This window comes from Aythya fuligula, chromosome 6, assembly GCF_009819795.1.
Source record: "Aythya fuligula isolate bAytFul2 chromosome 6, bAytFul2.pri, whole genome shotgun sequence".
Lineage (NCBI taxonomy): Eukaryota > Metazoa > Chordata > Aves > Anseriformes > Anatidae > Aythya > Aythya fuligula.
In genome coordinates this window covers 37,336,349-37,356,003 of record NC_045564.1, presented here as the reverse complement: position 1 = coordinate 37,356,003, position 19,655 = coordinate 37,336,349, and the positions used below count along the sequence as shown (strand labels likewise).

General features: G+C 42.8%; 1 protein-coding gene across 1 annotated transcript; it reads left to right on the top strand.

The window, feature by feature from the left end:
* The first annotated feature begins 547 nt into the window (after positions 1-547).
* On the top strand, positions 548-12,754 carry MMADHC (metabolism of cobalamin associated D). Its single transcript, XM_032190238.1, has 7 exons — positions 548-756; positions 2,931-3,075; positions 3,311-3,528; positions 5,796-5,901; positions 6,984-7,114; positions 8,990-9,076; positions 10,434-12,754. Exons 1-7 carry the CDS (start codon positions 748-750, stop codon positions 10,626-10,628), a joined length of 891 nt encoding a protein of 296 aa, XP_032046129.1. The 5' UTR covers positions 548-747; the 3' UTR covers positions 10,629-12,754.
* The last annotated feature ends 6,901 nt before the right edge of the window (positions 12,755-19,655 follow it).

The window sequence follows — 19,655 nt, the reverse complement described above, 5'->3', positions numbered from 1 at the left end:
GAGCAGAAATGGCATTTTTCCTCCCAGTTTTGCCTTCCAAGGCACCAAGTGACCTGCGGGGGGGCTCGACGCCTCCCGGTTCATCCCCCCTCGGTAATCGCCTCAGAGCACGCAGCGCTGCTGACCCCTGGTGCTCCGGGTGGGCACTGCACCACCGCCCCGGTCCCCCCCGGCCCGTGAGGGACCCCACAGCGGGGTCTGCGCCCAGGGCTGCCCGAGATGAGGGCGGCCATGAGGGAAGGAGGCAGAGGGAGCCGGCGGGCTCTGAGGGGACAACAACATGGCGGCGGCGGCCGCCCTGAGGAGAACCCCTCCGCCGCCACCGCCACCCCGAGGAGAACCCCACCGCCGCCATCACCGCCCCGTGTAGCCTAAAGCAAACGATTCCCGGCTTTCGGATCTTTTCGGATCTTTTTAGATCTCCGCCTGCTCAAGCCGGGGTGTGCGAGCGATGTGGCGGCGGGGCAACGGGCCGGGCCTGGCGGCGGGCGGGGAGGCGGCTGAGGGGGAGCGGCGCGGGGCGGGGGCGGCCGCCATTTTGTAGGAAGAGGGGAGCGCAGCCGGGCGGGCGGCTCTCGGTCCCCTTTATCGGTCTTTATCGGTTTTTATCGGTCCTTATCGGTCCCTGCCGCTGTCAGGGGGACTTAGCCGTGAAGGGGGAGCGGGGCCGGGCGCTTCAGGGCCGTCTGCGTTCGCTTCTCTTGCAGGGGGAGCCGGGCCGGGGGCTGAGGCAGCCGGGCGGCGGCGATGGCCAAGGTGAGCAACTGAGGCGGAATGGGGGCACCCCCGCCTTCCTCCCACCTTTAAAATCCTCCCCCCTTATAAAACAGACTTTAAATATATATATATTCTCAGGAAGAGGTCGTTGGGAGTGTCAGCCTTCTTCCCTCTAAGCACCTGAAGTGTATCATGTGTTAAGGTGAAGCCTTTAAGTTCGCTGGGGGGCTTTCTGACTGAAAGATAAAACGTACTTTACTGATCTAGCTTGTTTTGTCACCGAGACGGGAATGTGTTTTGGTTTCAGCGGGATTTTTTTTACTGGGGTGACGCCAGGTATGTAAATATTTGCACTGTTGGGCTAAATCAACTTATCGATTAATAGTGGTAACATCTCTGCATTATATTAACCTGCTGATAAGAAAAAATGTTTCTCTTATAATTATATGTCATCAATAATTACTTTTGTATACTTTAATCTGCAATATATGTGATTATTGCACAATAATTTATTTCAGTAGTGCTTTTACATGGTAGGGAAAAGGTTCAAGGGGATCAGCAGGGTTTGTTGTTGTTACACGAATCTCTTAAACCTCTTGCTGTTTTAGACCCAAACAACTTAAGACCTTAACTGTAAAAACTTTATGATATTAGTAAATTAACTGCGTTAATGTGTTTGAGTCATGGTGGTGTTAGTCAAATGCATTAGACGCTGTATGTTTGTGTAGAGGTAGCGTGGAAGAAGCAGGTGCCACTGGGTTAGGTCATGGCACTTCAAATAGAGCCTTTATCCAAACATGTGAGTAGTACGGTTTTTAAGGAAGAACCCCTTATTTCAGCTTAATTTCTTTCTCTCAGCTGGAAATGAAGCATTATAAAAGCATGTACGCTGTGGCAGGGGGCTTAAGTTTTCCAGGAATATGTGGTTTTGTGAAACTAGTCAAAAGTTTTAGTAGCTTTGTGCTAGATTTAACATCTTTTAAATTATGCTTTACCTTTTGAGTGTATGATGGATTACTTTTGTTGCGTGTGTGGAACTGTGTCATGAAAGTAATCCATCTGTTTTTAAAGCATAACAAATAGATTGTACCGTTCTGTTTAATTGGGTCACCTGGATGTTTTATTTTATTTTTTGCAAAAAAGCTGAGTGACAGTTGCTCGTGCTGCTGTTTGGGATACACACCACCACTGGGCTTCACAGTTAATCCTTATGGTGAGGAGCCAAGAGCTTTTCGGAGCCCTTTGCTGAGGCCGTTTGCGTGCTGAGGGAGGTAGCATCGCATCGCTTGCTGTTTGCTGCGTGGCTGAATCAGCCTCTGATAGAGTCCTCTTCAGCGCCTGAAAGTTATGTTGACAGTGGAGTTCTGTGGCGTGAAGCAGATTTTCTGGTGTATTCCAAGACCGCAGCGTTCATAAAGGTTTTGTGGCTTGCTGGCAGCTTGCCCAGGGTACTGATCCGAGCTGTTTGCAGTAATGCTTGTTTATAAATATGTGAATGTGCTGAGTTTGCAAATCTAAATACCGTTGGTTGTACTAGCTGAAGTTTTGCACGTGTTAAATATTTATGGATTTCAAGAGCAAAATACAGAAGCAGAAATTACCATACCCACCTGTTTTGGTATGCATGGCCCCCTGTATGGCTCAGAGCTGTTGGTATGCGTGCTTTGCTGGCGGAGAAATGTGTGTATGCACATATGTATGCGTGCTTCGAGATGAAAGCTGCAAGATGTATCTGTAGGGATGCTATCCTGCGTCTCCCTCAAGTCTTCTAGGAAGTGGGACCATAAGTTAGCTAGTGTTTGGGCTAGTTTTCAGGGCAGAGGTTTTGGATATTGGTGCTTACTTGATATTTCTGGTAACAAATGACATGATTGAATTGTAATCATGGAAAAAATGCATATTTTTTTCACATCTATAACTTAATTTAGGTTATGGGGTCTCAGTGATGCTATTTAAACTTTTAAGTTCTGTTTTCCTAAAGTGAGGAGGCCTATCACTAAGTGCTTTTAAGGCTTTTCCTTTATGTAGAATACTCTTACTAATACAAAAATGATAATGATGTGTTCTTAAATACTGATTTTGCAAAAACAAGTGATGATAAATTACAATTTTAATCGTGGAGGGAGGTTTTCTCTTGTGATCTACAAAACTGTACTTAAACTAGTAAATTTGCCAGCAGTATATAATACTTGCTTTTGTTTTTGTCTTCTCAGGTGCTCTGTAACAGAGCAAGATTGGTCACCTACCTACCAGGGTTTTATTCCTTAGTCAAAAGAGTTGTAAATCCCAAGGCTTTTTCTACAGCAGGTTCCTCTGGCTCAGATGAGCCTCATGTTGCTGCTACACCTCCTGATTTATGTAAGAAAAAGCAAATTCATTTTCTTTGAATTCGTGTGCTATAGAACTGTCCACCCCGTTTAAAGCTGGGAATTCTGAAGGGTGTTTTTTTGCAGGACCCTTCTGTGTTGTGGTTGCCTTGGTTGTATATGATTGTGATGAAATGCAGATATTTGAATGGGAGAGGGTTTTTTTTGTCTTTTTTGTTTTCTTTTTAAATAACGTGATGACTAAAGCAAGGCCTTGACTTTTACAGGTCCAAGAACTGTATGGCCGGATGAAGTAATGGGTCCATTTGGCCCTCAAGACCAGAGATTCCAGTTGCCTGGTAATATTGGTTTTGACTGTCACCTAAATGGTACTGCTGCTCAGAAGAAAAGCCAAATTTCAAAACCTCTGCCTGATATATTAGCAGAGCCTTCACCGAGTGAAAGGCATGAATTTGTAATGGCACAATACATAAATGAATTTCAGGTAAGAACGGGCTTCCTCTGTGAGGCTGATACTTCTTGCTTGGAAGAAACATAATTATTCTCTCTTCCTCCTGAAAAAATATACTGATGATATTCTAGATTATGTTTAAGGATGAATTTCAGGTAGGGTGAGGGGGAACTTCAGGTTCAAAATGTACTGTTTACCAAGTCCCAACACCTCTTACCAAATAGGACTGGTAGTTTCTTAACTCGAGCCTTTCATGTAATGGATCTGGGCTTGCACAGTTCAGGCAGTGTCCTTAGACCTGCCTGTTTAGGTCTAAACACCACTGAATTCAGATGTGAGAAGCAGACCAGCACAGCTCAACCTCATGTCTCAAAATGAGACGGCATTTTGGCAATTACAGAACTCGCAGCGAGTCAGATGCTTTATTAACAACAGGCAGCTTGCTAATTGCTAGCTTGACTTGCATGATCAGAGCGTTTCAACAAATGTTCATTGCTACTAGCTGCTGATTCAACTTTCCCATCTCTGAGTTTGTGGCATGCTCAGACATCAGAAGTCAGCTAATGAATCTCTGCTGTAAAAATGCTGTGTATGTTTTTTGTAGATGTAATATTATATTCCACAGTGTTTAGAAAACAAGTTTCTAGTGAGCTCACAGAATTGTTTTCAGCTTTTGTGGATCATAACTTTGGTCAAAAGACCAAAAAAATTCTAGTCTTTAATGCAAACCAGGTGTGCTGAGGGCATGTTTGCTTTCTAGAAAGATTACTTGTATAATGAAGTTCTCAGTGCAGCTGCTGCTGATCCAAATCGAATGGGGAAACTGGGAAGAGCAGAGGGGGGGGGTTGCATCTGGTACCCAGAATGCAGTTAACAAGAATCAGCTCTGGTTAATACTGCTGTTGTTCAGGAATCCATGAGCAGCATTCAGCTGGTGAAAATGCTAAACCGGTCACTTCTGGAGGAGACCCAGATTTGGGTGATGGCATCACCCAAAGTACAAGGGCCTCCTGCCACAGGTTGCTGCAGCAAGCAGGAAAAAAGCTCAGTGCCACTGAAGCTCAGGCACCTGTCCTTGAAGCAGGCAGAGGAATGGTAAACCCCTCTGGCCTCCTTATTCCTCAGACTATAAATTAGTTGATGTGAGCACAATAAATGAACTTACCAGCCCATTAGTATGAAAAGTGGTGTTTGTCTCAGGAAAATGGCCATCGTCTCTTGATGATGGCATGCATGGGAAGTGGATGTGCTGTGTAGGTGGAGATCAGCTGGATGGAATGGGAGCAGCAGAAAATCAGGGTCAGCCATCACCTTACCTTCCGTAGTAAGAGAAGCACCCTGTGATTAGGAAGAACAGGAAGGGTGCACCAGCATAACTGCATGATTTGGGAGGCTTCAAGTACCAGCTGAGCTGACTTTTACAGTTATAATGCAAGGTACACGTAGAAACGTGTACTGAAAGTGCAGTTGTTGTTTGTCTACATGATTTTTGTACTTTTTTTTCTACTATTCTTGATTTTAAATTCTAGAACAGAAATGCAAAACCTTGCGTTGTGTTTGGTGTAATAGTTTTCTCTAGGGAGAACTTGCAAATATAACTGTGTGTTAGGTAGGACACAACGTACTCTACGTTGTAATTTCAGTCTTAAACTCCTTGTAAATTATGGCAAAATTAAAGTTAGAAAAGATGTGTTTAGGCATTCTGTGCTGATGTTACCTAGCAGTTGCTATGCCAAAGGAGGCAGCTGTTCTAACTTCCCTGTTAAGGACATTGTGAGCTTAAATGTTACACATCTGACTTCACAGTGCTGGATTTGTAACATTCACGCAAGAATCTGTGTTGTGTTCTTTTAAGAAACTGTAGAACAAAACCATAGAGAACAAAAATAGTTTTATTGGAAAATGCTTCTGATTTTTAGAATGCTAAAGCTGAAATTGCTGGCAGTTCAGAACTCTAGAGCTGTTTTATTCCAGTTCAGGGAATATATGTATGTCTGCAATCTATCAGTTGATGTTGGATTAAATACTTGCAGGCCATTATTTCAAAGGAGTGTTTTTCAAAAAGTTCTCTATTGCTTAAACTTTAACTGTGTTAACCAAAACCTTAAATTTCTGTTTATGTAATAGGTTATATATATCTGTTCTAATTTTAATACTTGAAAAACAAGTTTTAAATCACAGCAAATCAACTTTCCGAGAAACTACTTGGGTATATCAGTGGGCACGTAGTTGCAAAATTACAGTCTGGTGTGCACTGTTATTCCTGTTAATAGAAAAGTTAATTTTTTTATTTTTCTCAGGGTGCTGATGTTCCACAGAAACAGCAAATAAATAATGCTGAAACATACTTTGAAAATGCAAAGGTAGAATGTGCAGTACAAGCTTGTCCTCAACTGTTACAAAAAGGTATGCATTTTCTTGACAGTTAAAAAATACATTTTTTAAAAAAAGTACAATATGTAAATAAAGGCTCTGATAAAATTGATGTGACGGGATGTGTAATGAAATAAGGTAATCCAAAGTCAGTGTTCTACAAACAAAAAACGCACTGGAGAAAGAAGAATTCTCCGTTAAACTTAAGATCAGCTTGGGAGGAGAATTAACTTCTGTCTGCTTATATAGGGTCAAGAGACCCTATAAACCAAGTTGTGACAAAATCAAGTGTTTGGGCACTACTTCTTAGTAAAAGAGTGAATTGAAATCATATTACTCCTGAAGGCATTGGTTTTGTATTTTTCTTTTTATTCTAAAAGACAGTGATTGGAATTAAATTGGAGTAAAAGCTTCTGATTTTAGAAGTGATATGCTGACAAGAGAGACTGAATTCCTAGGTTAGATACTGAAGAGGGCAGGCTTCTCAGACAGCAAGAAATTGAACCTTTGGACTTTTAATTCTGGAAGGTGCTGCCTTCACCCCCAATGCAAACAAGGCTCTAAGAAGCCTATTTGTCACCTGGTGGGTTCCTGTTTGTACTCCAAAAGGCACTATAGAGAGGGAATTGTGACAGGCTTGGGCCCTTTTCTGCCCCAGGAGAAAAGCTGTCACAACCAGCAGCATGCTGTGAGTTTACTCTCATGTCCTAGGAGCAGTGTTTGAAGTGGATCTGAGACATTTTTATTGTGAGATTTACTGTAAAAATGTGTGAAGTAATGCAGTGTAGCCAGAAAATACAGATCTGTGCATGTTGGGTACAGAGACCTGTGGTGGTCTTAGCTTCAAAATACTAAACTGTTACCATACTTAGTGTTATATTTCTGCAAGGAAAGTTACTTGTTTGCATATTCTGAAATGTACAGAATGGAGGAGCTTTTGTCATCTTGCAATTAAATAGGAGATCTTGGAATAGCAAACTCCAGCCCAAGAGTAACCTTTAGCAGGGCCTTACCAATGTGTGTTATCACAAAAGTAGGATTGATACTTTGTCTAAAACTGAAAAGTCCTAAATAAAGTAAGAGAACTCATAAAATACTGGTTTCCTTTTCTTTAGACTTCGAGTTAATGTTTCCAGATGTGAATGCCAGCCGTTTAACCGTGTTAACAGTTACCCAGAAGACTAAAAATGATATGACTGCGTGGAGTCAAGAAGTTGAGGATGAGAGAGAAATGCTGTTAGAAAACGTAAGTAGCTGACGTGAGCATCAGCTTTATCTTTGTAGATCAGTCTGATTTGTATGTTCAGACCATTTCTGGCTCTGGCAGTAATATTCTGTACTGCATGTTGGAGCTAGTGCTGTGGTCTCTTTCAGACAAGATGGAGACAACTTTTTAGAGCTTTGTCACCTTTATTAGAGGTTGTCCAGTTGCAGCTAAAGGGCAGCAAGTATTTTCTTGCCTTATTTCACCTTCAGTACAACTCATTTTGTAGGATTTTGCTGCTGTGTGTTTTTTTGTGATGCAATTGAAATTCCAACATGTGCTCTGTCAGTGAGTGCATCCTCACCTTCTGATAATAGGATCCGGTTATCAGTGATCATAGCAACATGCTAACCGGCCTCATGAGCTTTGTCTTCTCTTGCCACTAGAGGTCTCTCCGATAATAGCTTTTTCTCATTCTTCAGAGTTTTGACTGCTCCAGCAGGTGTCGATGTTCACCACTGCTGGTGGGTTTTTCTTCGTACCTTAAAATACAACGGCTTTATATATTGTAGTTTTTCTAAAATCAGTAAAAGTTATCCTATGGGATTTTCATCTTTGCAGTGAAGGTTAGATTTATGTTTGAAAATAAGCCTGCTACTGTCCTTTTCAGTCTTGGAAAGTAGATTCTGAGGTTGGATGTGGTCTGTGTAGAGCAACGTAAGGGTCACCACAAAAAAGGAGGAAGCAATCTGAAGGATCAACATAAAAATTACACCCAAATTAAAATTCCCTTCGTTTTAGTATGTTCTTCTCTTTGAATTATTTACGGTCTGTTGGTCTTTGGCATTGTAATCTGGTCTAATTATATGTTAATTGGCATCTTTCTTCCTTGTGCACCTCCCTGTCAAGTCTAATATAGTCATTGCAGGGGTGTTAGGATGTTAGCTGTAACCTCCCAGCCTAAAGGTTACTAACAGCAAACTCACCAGAAAATGGTCTGTTTGTTTGCTTCATAAATGGTTAGAAGTAACATTAAAAATACTAATTTAATGTGAGAGGCTTGTGCTGAAGTAATGAGGGTTATTTACAGTCAAATCTAAGTGTTTACAGTGGTTAATCTAAGGCATTTATTAATGTCACTCTAAGAGGTTGCTGTGGAGCTGTTACACTGCACCTTTTGATCCAGTGTTGTACCAGAAATGTAATGCTTTAAATGATGCCTTCAGATGGCTTGCTTACATTTGTGACTTAGAGTTGGAAGATGGTTGATCTTCAGAGCCAGCAAGCTTCAAAATACAGAACTGATCACTGTCAAGGATAAACTTCCCTTATTTGGGACCATTCAGCCTCAGTCTTAATAAATGTAATCATCCTTGTACCTTGAACTGCTCAGGACACTAATTCCAGAAAACAGTCCAGTTTTATTTAATTGAAAATAAATAGAATATAAACTTAATTTAAGTTTTCTTTTTCATGAGATTAGGGCAATTCGTTCATGTTTCAAGGGAGCTACGTCAATTCAGTGCATAGATGGTTTTAGAATCAATGCATATCTCGAGATTTTTTGGGGGGAGGGTCCTCACTCACGTTTGTGGACTTCTTCAGGAGTTTTCTGTGAACTCCTGTTACCTTCCTAATTTAGGATGAAAACTGCCGATCTACATGATTTAAAAACATAACTGAGGTCTCCTGTTCTCACTTATTTATCTGTGCAGAAATGTGCTGTCATCTGTAGGTCATGTAATTTTCTTGTGCCATGTTGGGACGTCAGCTTTAAATCTGACGTCTTTTTTTTTGTCTGGCAAACAGGTAAGTCTTAGATGTACAGAAAGTTACTTTTGGAAAACTTTATTTGCTTTCTGATCTATTTATATTTTCAAAAAATGTTTTGATACCTTTTTTTTCCTTCTCTTTAAGTTCATTAATGGTGCTAAGGAAATTTGCTATGCAATCTGTTCTGAAGGCTATTGGGCCGACTTCATTGATCCATCCTCAGGACTGGCTGTAAGTTCTGTGCTGTGCGGAACCCTGTTGTCCTAACTAGCAGTGGTATTTGCATTCTTCTATATGGGTTAAATCCAACTTCTTCGTATTAAACAAAAGCTGTTACCATAGGGTAATTCTTTCCTAAATTTAGAAGTGGCCCCCAGCCACTTCATTTGCTCTGTCAGCTGTTGTTGCAGTTGTCCTTCCTGAGAGCATCGTTCAGCAATGAAGTTGAATTTTAGCTAACTAGAAATTTGATGCCCAAAAAATTCTCCATCCCTACATGGTTGACTGCTTGTGCCCTCCCAAAAGGTCTTTTGGTAGTGCACACACCTACCTGTCTAGATGGGTGTTCTTTAAAAAACCTCTTTGCACGAGTTAATTATATTTGTTACATAGAAAAAATGAATGGCTTGTTATGTTTAAACAGCATTGGCATTCACTGCCAGATTACACCAATTCTCAGGAGAGCTGACAGTTTCTTACCAAGACATCTACAAAATGCAACAGTGGCTTAACCTACAAGGCAGCACTGAGGATTTCTATTAAAACATGTGTTCACATGCAGTTTTGTCTGAGAACTAATCGTTAAAACCATATCATAGTTGAACATAATCATGGCAAAGCTCATTTTAGTGGGGTTTTTATTTAAAAATACCATGAAAGGCCATGATTTACTGTGTCATCAGAGGCAAATCGGTTTAACAGGGATTGTTGATAAGCTAAACAAGCAATTGAAGGTGTTTATAGTACTTAAAAGCTTCCCTGGGAATTCCATGCATTTAAAGAATAGTGACAGGTTAATAAAAGTAAGATGATGTCTTTGGGCTCCAGTTTGGTAGTAACATCCTTACCCATAACCTGCTCAGCAGCAGTAGGCTTTTGTCAGAAGCTTTCTCTTCTGAGATAAAGCAACTGAAATAAGTTTTCTGTTATTATATAACATTTTACTACTGAAAGCATTTTCTTTATAGGGGGCTCATTGAAAAGATACACTTTAATTTTGCTATTTTACAGGTGGTTTCTCTTCTAAACAATTTTTTTAAAAAATTCTACTTTTTCAAGGCATTTAGGGGTTTTTGTATATGATTGATTGGATATTCGGACATGCTGATACGCCCTCAGACCTCTGTCAGCAGTAAGAGGAAACCTTTTGAAATACGGGCTACCAGTACAATCAGAGGTGCTCTGCATGTAGATTGCACAAACAAATCTTCATACAATTTCTTCCTAGAAATATAGCTGGTACTGTTGGGCTTAGGTTTTGTTTTGAAAAGGGGTAATAGTGACAGTTTTAAAACTTAAATGTGTTGTTACTGGGCTTAGTCTGGAATATTTGTGGAAATATTAAGTGAAATTCTCTTTTTCCATGTAGTTTTTTGGACCTTACACAAACAACACGCTGTTTGAAACAGATGAACGCTACCGCCACTTTGGATTCTCCGTTGATGATCTTGGCTGCTGCAAAGTTATTCGTCATAACATCTGGGGTACTCACGTCGTGGTAGGAAGCATCTTCACCAACGCTGAACCTGACAGCCCCATCATGAGAAAACTAAGTGGAAACTAGGAACTGCCAGGGCTTCACTCATCGTCTTACTTGATGATTCTGTACGAGCATTGTCAGAATACCACAATCTGAAGTATTCCCAGATAATAAACTATCTGTTATTTATTCTAGTCTTGTGAATATTTGCTCACCACATGTGACTTAGAATATTCTTTGACAACATTTTATCAGATACCTATATGTGACACATGAATTTTAAGCTGTGAGTTTCCTTCATCCTCAATGAATTTAAACTCACTTGAATGCATATGTAGCTATCTGCATAGCCTCTTTTAGTATTACCAACTGTTCTGACTTTTGATATCTGACAAATCTGTGATCTTTACATTAAAAAACCCTGTTGCCACTGAATTTCGTGGGAATTTCACCACTTACTGCAGTAAGTGGCAAAAGTTGTACAAGTTACACTTCAGGGAGGAAGTGTTCATGTGGTTGCTACATCCTGCGACTGTAAAAAGTCATAAACTACTCTAGAATCAGTCATCTCTTCATGTTTTTTGTCTCCGTGTTGCTTGGGATTTTATTTTCTCAGTGTTATATATGTAAATGTAATTTAGAGTTACTTTTGTAACTTTTATAGGTCATTAAATACATTGATATGGAAAAAAGATAATAGGGCAATACTTGGATATTGTCATTGGTTTTTTTCTTGGATGCAATTGAGATTTGTCTCTGGAATTTTGAAATGCCTGAGCAAAGGGCAATTATGATTAGTTACTTTAATTTTCATCAATTGTAAAGATATTTCAAGGGAGGATTGAAATATCTTCAGGTGGCATAGAAACAATCAAGTCAATTGAAGTTACTTGAGAAAGAGTAATGAGGAAAATTAAGGGTATCTGAAATCCCGAAAATGTCAGCTGCCTCCCTACAGAGGCTACCTAACTAGATTTTAATGTCACTGCAGTCACTTTTTAGGGCCATTTGTTAACGCACCACAGCTGTAGCTGTGCCAGTTCATGCAACAATGGCAACTCTTCAGTCTTGACTCAGACAAAACTTAATGCAACTTTTGTCTGGATAATGACTGCCAAGAAGGTGCTTTGAGAGGTTTAGCATCCTTTCAAGTAGCTAGGGCTTCTCATGTCTCTTTCCAATACTAGCAATTACAGATTTAAACCTTTTCTAAGTTTGTATGCTGTTTCTATTCCCTACTCAGCCTCTAAGCCAGTTATCACCAAAGATTTTTTTGTTGGCCCTAATTTGTTTAGAACCAGACCCTTTTACAAGTGCCTGTATCTTTCCTTGTTAATGATCACCAGGTCACAGAGGTGCAGCTGAGGAAGGCCCTGCTGGAGAAGCGAGTGCTGCTTTCTCTCATTCAGGGCTTGCCTTGCCATCTTGTCATCACTTTTGGCTCTGGCCTGTACACGTTTCGAGCAGAGTGTATGGCTGTTGAGGCAAGATTGTTGATCGCTTTTTTGTGGAATCTGCCACGTTTCCAGAGCACAAGTTTTTTTGTTCTTTGACCTCGTTCTTGTCAAAAGGATTAAAAAATAAGAAGCTGCAGCGTGTCTTCTTTGTACAAAACCACCTGAAACACAGTTGTTTTGCAGAATGCCAATTACCTCACTTGAAAAAAAGAGGATAAGAGGATTAGTGTCTAGGTGTACGTAACTGTAGAGAAATAAATATTAGAAAAATAAACTCTGTGAACTGGTTCACATATATTTTATCTATCTCAAAGGCTTTTGATACTTTTTTTTTTTTTTCCTAAAGTAGCTTTGCTGTACTTGCCTTTCTATGTTTTATAAAGTGGGGTGGACTTTCAGGCAGCTATCCAAATTAAACTTGGGGCAGTAGTTTTCCAGCATGATACTTCACAGTATGAACTCAAAAAAATAATTTTTTAACACTGTCTTTATAAATGGCTCTAACCCACGGCAAAAATCTCACTGAAGGCAGTGGGAGTTTTTACCTTGACATCTCTGTTACTAGTATTTCATGCCAGAATTTGAGGGGAAGTAGCGTTTTGGGGTATTTTTCTAAATAACATTTTCTTGTACGTACAAGCTTGTCGAAACCCTCGAAAGAGGCTAGAACTGTTCCCGTTCTACTTCTTTCACAGCAGAAGAGCTATGATGTATATTAACTTGCTATTATGAAATAAAAGTTCTTGAATGCAGTGTGATTAAATGTATTTCTGATAATTAAAAAGCAGTGTTACAAAACGAGTTCCTTTCTATGCTGAAGAAATAAACGTGAAAAGAGATGCTGCATGTAAGGTCACATCTGTCTCTTTAGCAAAGATTAATGTTCGGGGGGAAGCTCTTAATTTGGAGAGGCTATGAGTTTCTAACGGCTTGGCATATTTACTAAAAAATGAATGAGTTCATTAAAAATACAGCAAAGCGATGCTGAGCATCACAGGAGGAGCGCTGTGACTGTGTAGTTAGATTTGCCAGCACATCAGTATACACAGTGAATATGCTTAAAGTGCTGCAAGTCTAGAAATCATTCATATTAGTCAAAAGGCTAAAGAAACATTAGAGGTGAAGCGTTTGTCACTTGGGGGCCTTAAGATAAGAAGAACTGGGCTAAATCTCTTTTCAAAGATTTTTTTTTTTCAAAGAATTCCTACTAAAGGTGAAGAGCGAAGTTACAGAGCTGTCCTAAATAGCTGATGGCACCGCTACTGAGGACAGTAGTGGGAACGGGATTTTAATTTTGAGTTTCAAAACTAAATCTTTAACCAGGCTAAAAGTTGAACCCAGGAGAAGACACTGAGGGAAATGGGCAGTCTGCAGCTGGACGGAGATGGGTTTCGGTCCTGTGGAAGGTGAAAGCCCTCACTGCGTGTCTGAGCTGAGGATGAATTGAGGTGATGCCTGGTCAGGTGAATGAGCACAGGGAAATATCTCAAGGTCCTCAGTTCTTTTCAGAAGAAGTGATCACTTTCCTGCAGAAGTGATCCTGTGATGAGGATCTTTCTCTTTCCACCTGAAGGCTCCTGAAGTTGAGACTCAGTGGAGGCTTTTACCTGGGCTCGGGTAGAAATGTGGAAGTAGCACGTACCAAAGAAGTTTCTGCTCTCAGTAAACAACACACAAGCTGTTTTCAGGGCTGTGAACGTTCGAATTTACTGTGCTACACTGAGCTAATTGTAGGAGTCGTGCTGTTACCCAAATAACCCTAAATGATTCTGTGGTGGGTTGGACGGGTCGATAGTATTTAGCAGAACGAGGACTGTGTAAAGAGCTAGAGTCAACTCAAAATCTAATCAACCACCGTGACCATTCATTTATTCTTGATACATCCTGCTGTAACAATGCACCCTGCAGAACTTAGCTTCATATTCAACTATGCTTATTTGTGAGGGAGCAAAGAAACCAGCTCGCTGGGTTTAAAATTACCTCTGTGTAGTCCATCCCGTGGAGGGAGGGAGGGAAAATCCTGTTGGGGTGATGTAGAGCTGAAATGTAATAGCGACATCATTGCACTGCCTGCCTTGTGCTCGGCTCTTTTAAAGCCTCTTTTTATTAAGGATCACTTCTTCTGAATTCAGCATCCTCAAAATTGGCAATCAGGCTCGTGGCCTGTGTGCACACATTTGTAGAGCACAGGAAAAATAAGCCAGGTAATCAAACGACTCTTGTTTATAAGAGCTTAAACAGTAAAGAACTCCTATTCTCCTTCCACCAGCAGCCAGCTGGCTGGAAAAAAGAACACCTCAAAATAATCTTCAAGGTCAAAGGTGTCTCTTGCAGGAGAAGGCCCCTTTTCTTTGACGTGCTCTCTTGTCCACAGGCTCGCTGCCCTTTCCTGCTAATTGCAGCATCATTCAACGAGCGACACGCTGGTTCGTAAACCTGCAGGGAAGCGCAGCTGTAACTTCAGACAGCTCCAGCAAGGGGAGGCTGCAGGATGTGAGCTGCTTTGTCACAGCAACACGCAGAGAATTTGGTCTGTGAGCTCCTCTGGCTCTGAGAGGTTCTGCCCAGGCTTTTTCCTCCACTCTCATCACAGAGCAGCTCTCCATGCGGTTTGCCTCCTGGGCTGAAAGAAACATGAAGGCTGATGGTTCAAAATATGCCTTTTCGGGGATGCATGGCCAAATTGAAGCTTCTAAAACATCTGATAGGTATAGATGATATAGTCTGACAGATATAGATGAGGACGTTATTACTATTACATTAGAATATACCCAGTAAGTACTTCTGAAATCATCCATTTAAGAAATCAGGTAACTTGTTAAACCATAGCGTTAACACTTCAAATCTGCCCGTGTGGCCCTGTTTATTAAATTAATTCCTTCTCTTGCTCTCAAGCTCGTATTTAGTGGACACCGGTATCAGGTCTTGCGTCTGGGACCACGTGAGTGATGGAGAAGCCTTGCTAGCATTGCAGCAGAGATGAAGAAGATGAATAAATATTCACACTTTCCTGGTGAAGGAGCATAAATGCTGCGTGAAATAATTGGCAGGTGAATACTTGGGGGCTGAAATACCTTGTGTGACCCAAAATGAAGCTTTTAATGCATGGGTATGTTTATATATCCATCTTTCTAGCAAAACAGGTCATTTTCACACAAATTTTTCTTTATTTTTTTTTTCCAATTTTTTTTAACACAAAGTCAAAAACCATAAACAACCGCTGACATTCTCTCTGAATAGCTGTTTTTTACCACAGATATGCATTTTAGCATAAATACTTCATTGTATGTTATGGTGTGTTCCAGGGGGCTGTGGGCTGTTCTCGAACTCAGCTTGGAGAAGCGTCAGAGGGGCTGGTGCTGTGTGTAAATGGGGTGCTGTGACAGTGCACATGAGCTTTTTGGAAAAATTAATTATAAATAAAAATACGGAGTGAAAGTCCTGCAGTTTAAGTGATTACCTTTTGTCTTGGAGCACAGCTTAAGCTGGGCTAATTGCCTTTAATTGCAGCTGGTTGTGAAGCACTGAAGTTTGCCCCTGTTACCGAGGCTGTTGGCCAAAGACCTCCGAGCAGCAATCACCAACATCAGCTGCACCTGAGCCCGAGCTGCTGCCTCTGGCGTGACCTGGGCCTCTTGTGTTTGAAATCAGTTTGCTGAAGCCAGCTGAGCTGCTCTGATTTCCACCGAATAAAGGTGCAGCTCAGCAGGCTTTCAGGCTCCCTGTTGCAGGAAGGTTGGAGCTTTCGCAGCCCAGCTCTTCGTGCGGGCAGGCACTCGCTCGGGGAAATGTTTCGTGCAGCTGGGAGGTGCCCAGGAGCTACATGCACACACGCACAGCCATGTGCTCGAGGCTTGCAGCAGCTGCTTGAGGACAACAACAGCAAGTTGTATCAGCTGCAATAACAGTGATGTGTTGGCTTTTTCACAGGGTCCCCCTCTGTTATAATTCTCTTTGTTTCCCAAGGGCTAACGGCATCTGACAATGTTCTTTGTCAGGAGCACGTCTTTGCTGTGGGATGCACGCAGTGAGGCCACGTGTCCCCCTCCAGCTGCTCCAGGGGTGCCACTTTGCCTTGGGCACATGAAGGTTTTCTCACCTGGGGTCTAAGCTCGGTGTGCGTATGCTAACACTTGTCTCAAGCAGGTGACTATAACTGAAGTGTTTGCAAGATCACACCCTAAACATTACACCCAAACACAAAAGCTCTTAAATTAAGGAGAAAAACCTCTCCCTCACCCACCTGCTGCTGGGGAAAGCAGCGATCCCACAGGTGGTTAACGGGCTCTGAGCTCCAGCTGGGTCCCACTGCTCTGTCCTGCAGCACAGACCTCACCGAGCTGCCCCACTGATCCTGGCTGTCCTGGGACTGGCTGGCAATCCTTGGAGCTGGTAAGTTGTGTCCTGAGAGAGGCTCTTGGCTCTGAAAATAATCAAACAGTTGGAGGAAGGCGACCCAAGCTTGAAATCTGATGCAGTATTTGCCGAGAAACTGTCATGGTGAGTGGAGAAATGCCTCGACATTTAATGAGATCTTGTGTTGCCGTACCCATGTGGTTTTGTCCCAGCTGGGGCTTCCCAAGGGCTGGCTTTGCTGCTGGTCAGCCACGTGCCACGCAGCCCATGCCCTGTAGTGGTGTCCCAGCTTGGAAAACCTGAAGCTAAAATAATCTTGACACGAGTTATTCACTAACTTGAATGGGACTTAAGTGCTGGAGTGGAGCTGGCAAGCTGGAGGTGTGGGTAGTTTGTTAGTATTTTCAGAGCTACTGTGTTCACCTGCAGCAGTTACATGCCTGGGGTTTGGGTTGGGTTGGTTGTTTTTAGAGATTTCTGCTCTTCCTAGCAGAGTGTTGAGACGAGTGTTTTTGATCCAGAGCACAGAAGGGAGCCTGGTGCGAGGGATGAGCACGGCATCACTGCTGGCTCAGCATTTGTGGTGCCTGGGAGAGGTGAGGAAGAGGAGATGGGGGAAGTTTGGGGTTCAGAGACCTATAAAAGCACACTCGGTAACACCAGTAATTCCCGCAGCAGGAGCCACGGTTTGGGTGGGAAGCACAGGAGGGCCGGGGCACAAACGCCAGCCTGGTGCTGTGAAGTGGCTCGGAGCCACCCTTTGAAACAAAGCCACGATTATCATGGGCTGATTCTGACACAAATGTAATGCCCTTAGGAAAAAAAAACAACTGGGGGGGACTGGGTGGGAGCTCACACCGTCCGTGTGCCAGCACAGCAGGGAGGGCCGGCAGCGTGCTGCAGATCCAGCCCTGCCCAGGCCGTGCCGCGTGTCGCTCTGATCAGATTTTAGGCTTTTTTTACCTGATGATTCACCCTATTAAGTTCTTTCTGTGTGCTCAGCCTATTGCTTAACGGTAAGCAACACATAAAAACCCACTAGCTATGCAGCTAGCCGTCCTGTTTGGGAAATTATTTACCAGGCGTTGAGGTGCGGGGCTCCTGGGTGGCTGGGACCGCAGCCTTCAGCACCCACTGTGCGTATTCAAGAGCTATTTGTGCTCAGCTCATGCTTCCCCGTGCACACCCTGCTCTTATTTTTCCCAAAAGATGTGCCTTTAGATGTGTGGTCGAAGTAAAATGTAGGATATTTACAGACAGATGGGTGCTAGCGTGCCTGCCCGCCTCATGCACAGGGTGAGATTTATGTGTGAGATTTATGCTTTGGGGACTGAAAAGTGGTCTTTGAAGGTGGGAGTCCTTCGTGAGGGAGGATTTCCACAGCTGGTTTCCCCAGGGAAGTGGTGGATGGGGCCTGGCATGGAGGTGCACCTAGGCCGCTCGGCCCGTGCTGGTTTTCCAGCGGGGCTCAGGGCCGCTCTCACAGGAGCTGCAGGAACACAAAGCTCTGCTCGGGGGAAGTTTTCATTAGTTTTCATTTGCTGGATGGTCTCAGTAAAGCCGGTCAGGCTGTAATTAATGCCATGTTGTTTTATACCTAGCATATTTATGTTAAGCTACAAGGGGAGGGTTTATTTTTTGGGGTGAATGTAACGTGACTGCTTGGAGCAGGGCTACTCTAGGTTGGGTTTTGGAAGGCTGCAGGTGTCAGCCAGAGGTACATGGCATGTCCTTGGCTTTAAGCTCAGTGCTAGGACTCAGTTATTGGTAAAATAAGGCATTGAACTGGAATTTAAGGCATGGACAGGGGCTGGGCTGGGGTGGCAGCTTCAGGCGAAAGCGATTCACTGTGCCCTTCTGCTTTGGGTTTGACCAATGCCATTATTTTTTAGCTGAAAAAACAAAATAACATCTTGTTCAGGAGTTTACCCCTCTGTTTTGCAAGCTGTTGAAGCTCGCACGTAAGGTGCCGTCGCATCTTTTGTTACGACGTGAGACCTGCCAACGTCTTGACACTAACCCCTCTTAAAGCCTCCTGCTGCTGCTTTAGGCACGTAGCATTAATTGCACGATGTGCTCACCCATTGTTCCTAGTTTCTTGCTGTTGTGCCCTTGCAAGCTTTGATGTGTTACTTTCCCATCCTTCTGGGGCCAGGAGAGCCTCAACACAGCCAGGAAATTAGGAAAAAAAACATGGAAATTCACTTCTGTGTCAGGGAGGAACAGGGACTGTCAGCGTCTCCCCTACTGCAGATATAATCTCATATCTTTAATTTATAAAAACATAAGTAAGGTTTTTGTTTTTCATTACTATTATTGTGGAGCGTATAGCTCAAAGCTTACCTTGTCAGAATCCTTCAGCTAGTTTACAACCAAATAAGTGTTGGATTCAGGAGTACAAATTGGAAATAACTGCATGAAAACCACCAGAAGGCACTGGGACTAAATGAGTGGCAACAGAGTTACGGAAAACTCCAAGCTTTTTAAGAGGAGTTGAAGGAAAGGAGGCTCCATGGGTCACAAACAAGTCTGGGGACATTACTGCTTTGTTTTATTAAATGCTTACTATAAAACAATTTGCAGCAAATCCATGGGAGACTGATAGGAGGAAAGGTTCATCAGAGGGAGCAGAAATTAAAGCAGCAGCAGTGACAGTGCTCTAAATACGGCTCCTCTCTGGACCTTGGGGAAGGAAGAAGGGTTGCAACGAGGCACATCACCAGAAGATTTAAAACATTTATTTATACAAATGTACAGCATTTACAATAGTTAAAAAAAAAAAATAAAAAAAATTAGACATTTAAAAAGAATATCACCTATCTAGCGCCTGACAATAAATATGGTGCAGCTCAGCAATAAATGCTCTAAGAGACCCCCGACGGGGGGAGAGTCATGTGCAGGGTCTCAGCTTCTTCTCCATCCCCTGGACTTGCTCTTTTCAGTCCCATCGTGTGCCGCAGCTGAGACAATTTGCCCCCACCTTAGCATATGAAGAAGGCCACCTTATCCTTCACTGACTGCAAGGGGAGCTGAAGTCAAAATGTCTCTGGTCTGCCTGAGGACAGAATGAAGGCAGCTTTCCACCAGATGCTCTGGGTAGTAGGTGGCTACGTGCCTCTCATCACGCAGCTGGCAGTGGCACACGTGTCACCTCCCTGCTGGCACCTCCTCGTGTGGTGGCAGTGCTCCTCCAGCTCCCTGGGAAGGAAAGTGCCTCTCTTGCAGCGTGGTCCGCGTGGTTACAGGCAGCAGATTTGGAGTCACCATAGCACAGGTTAGGTTGGAAGAGTTAGGTTAC

Excerpts from the sequence above, each read along its gene's own strand:
- MMADHC (XM_032190238.1), top strand. Across the intron at positions 3,529-5,795 it reads AATACATAAATGAATTTCAG|GGTGCTGATGTTCCACAGAA; the intron begins GTAAGAACGGGC and ends TATTTTTCTCAG. Across the intron at positions 7,115-8,989 it reads GAGAAATGCTGTTAGAAAAC|TTCATTAATGGTGCTAAGGA; the intron begins GTAAGTAGCTGA and ends CTTCTCTTTAAG.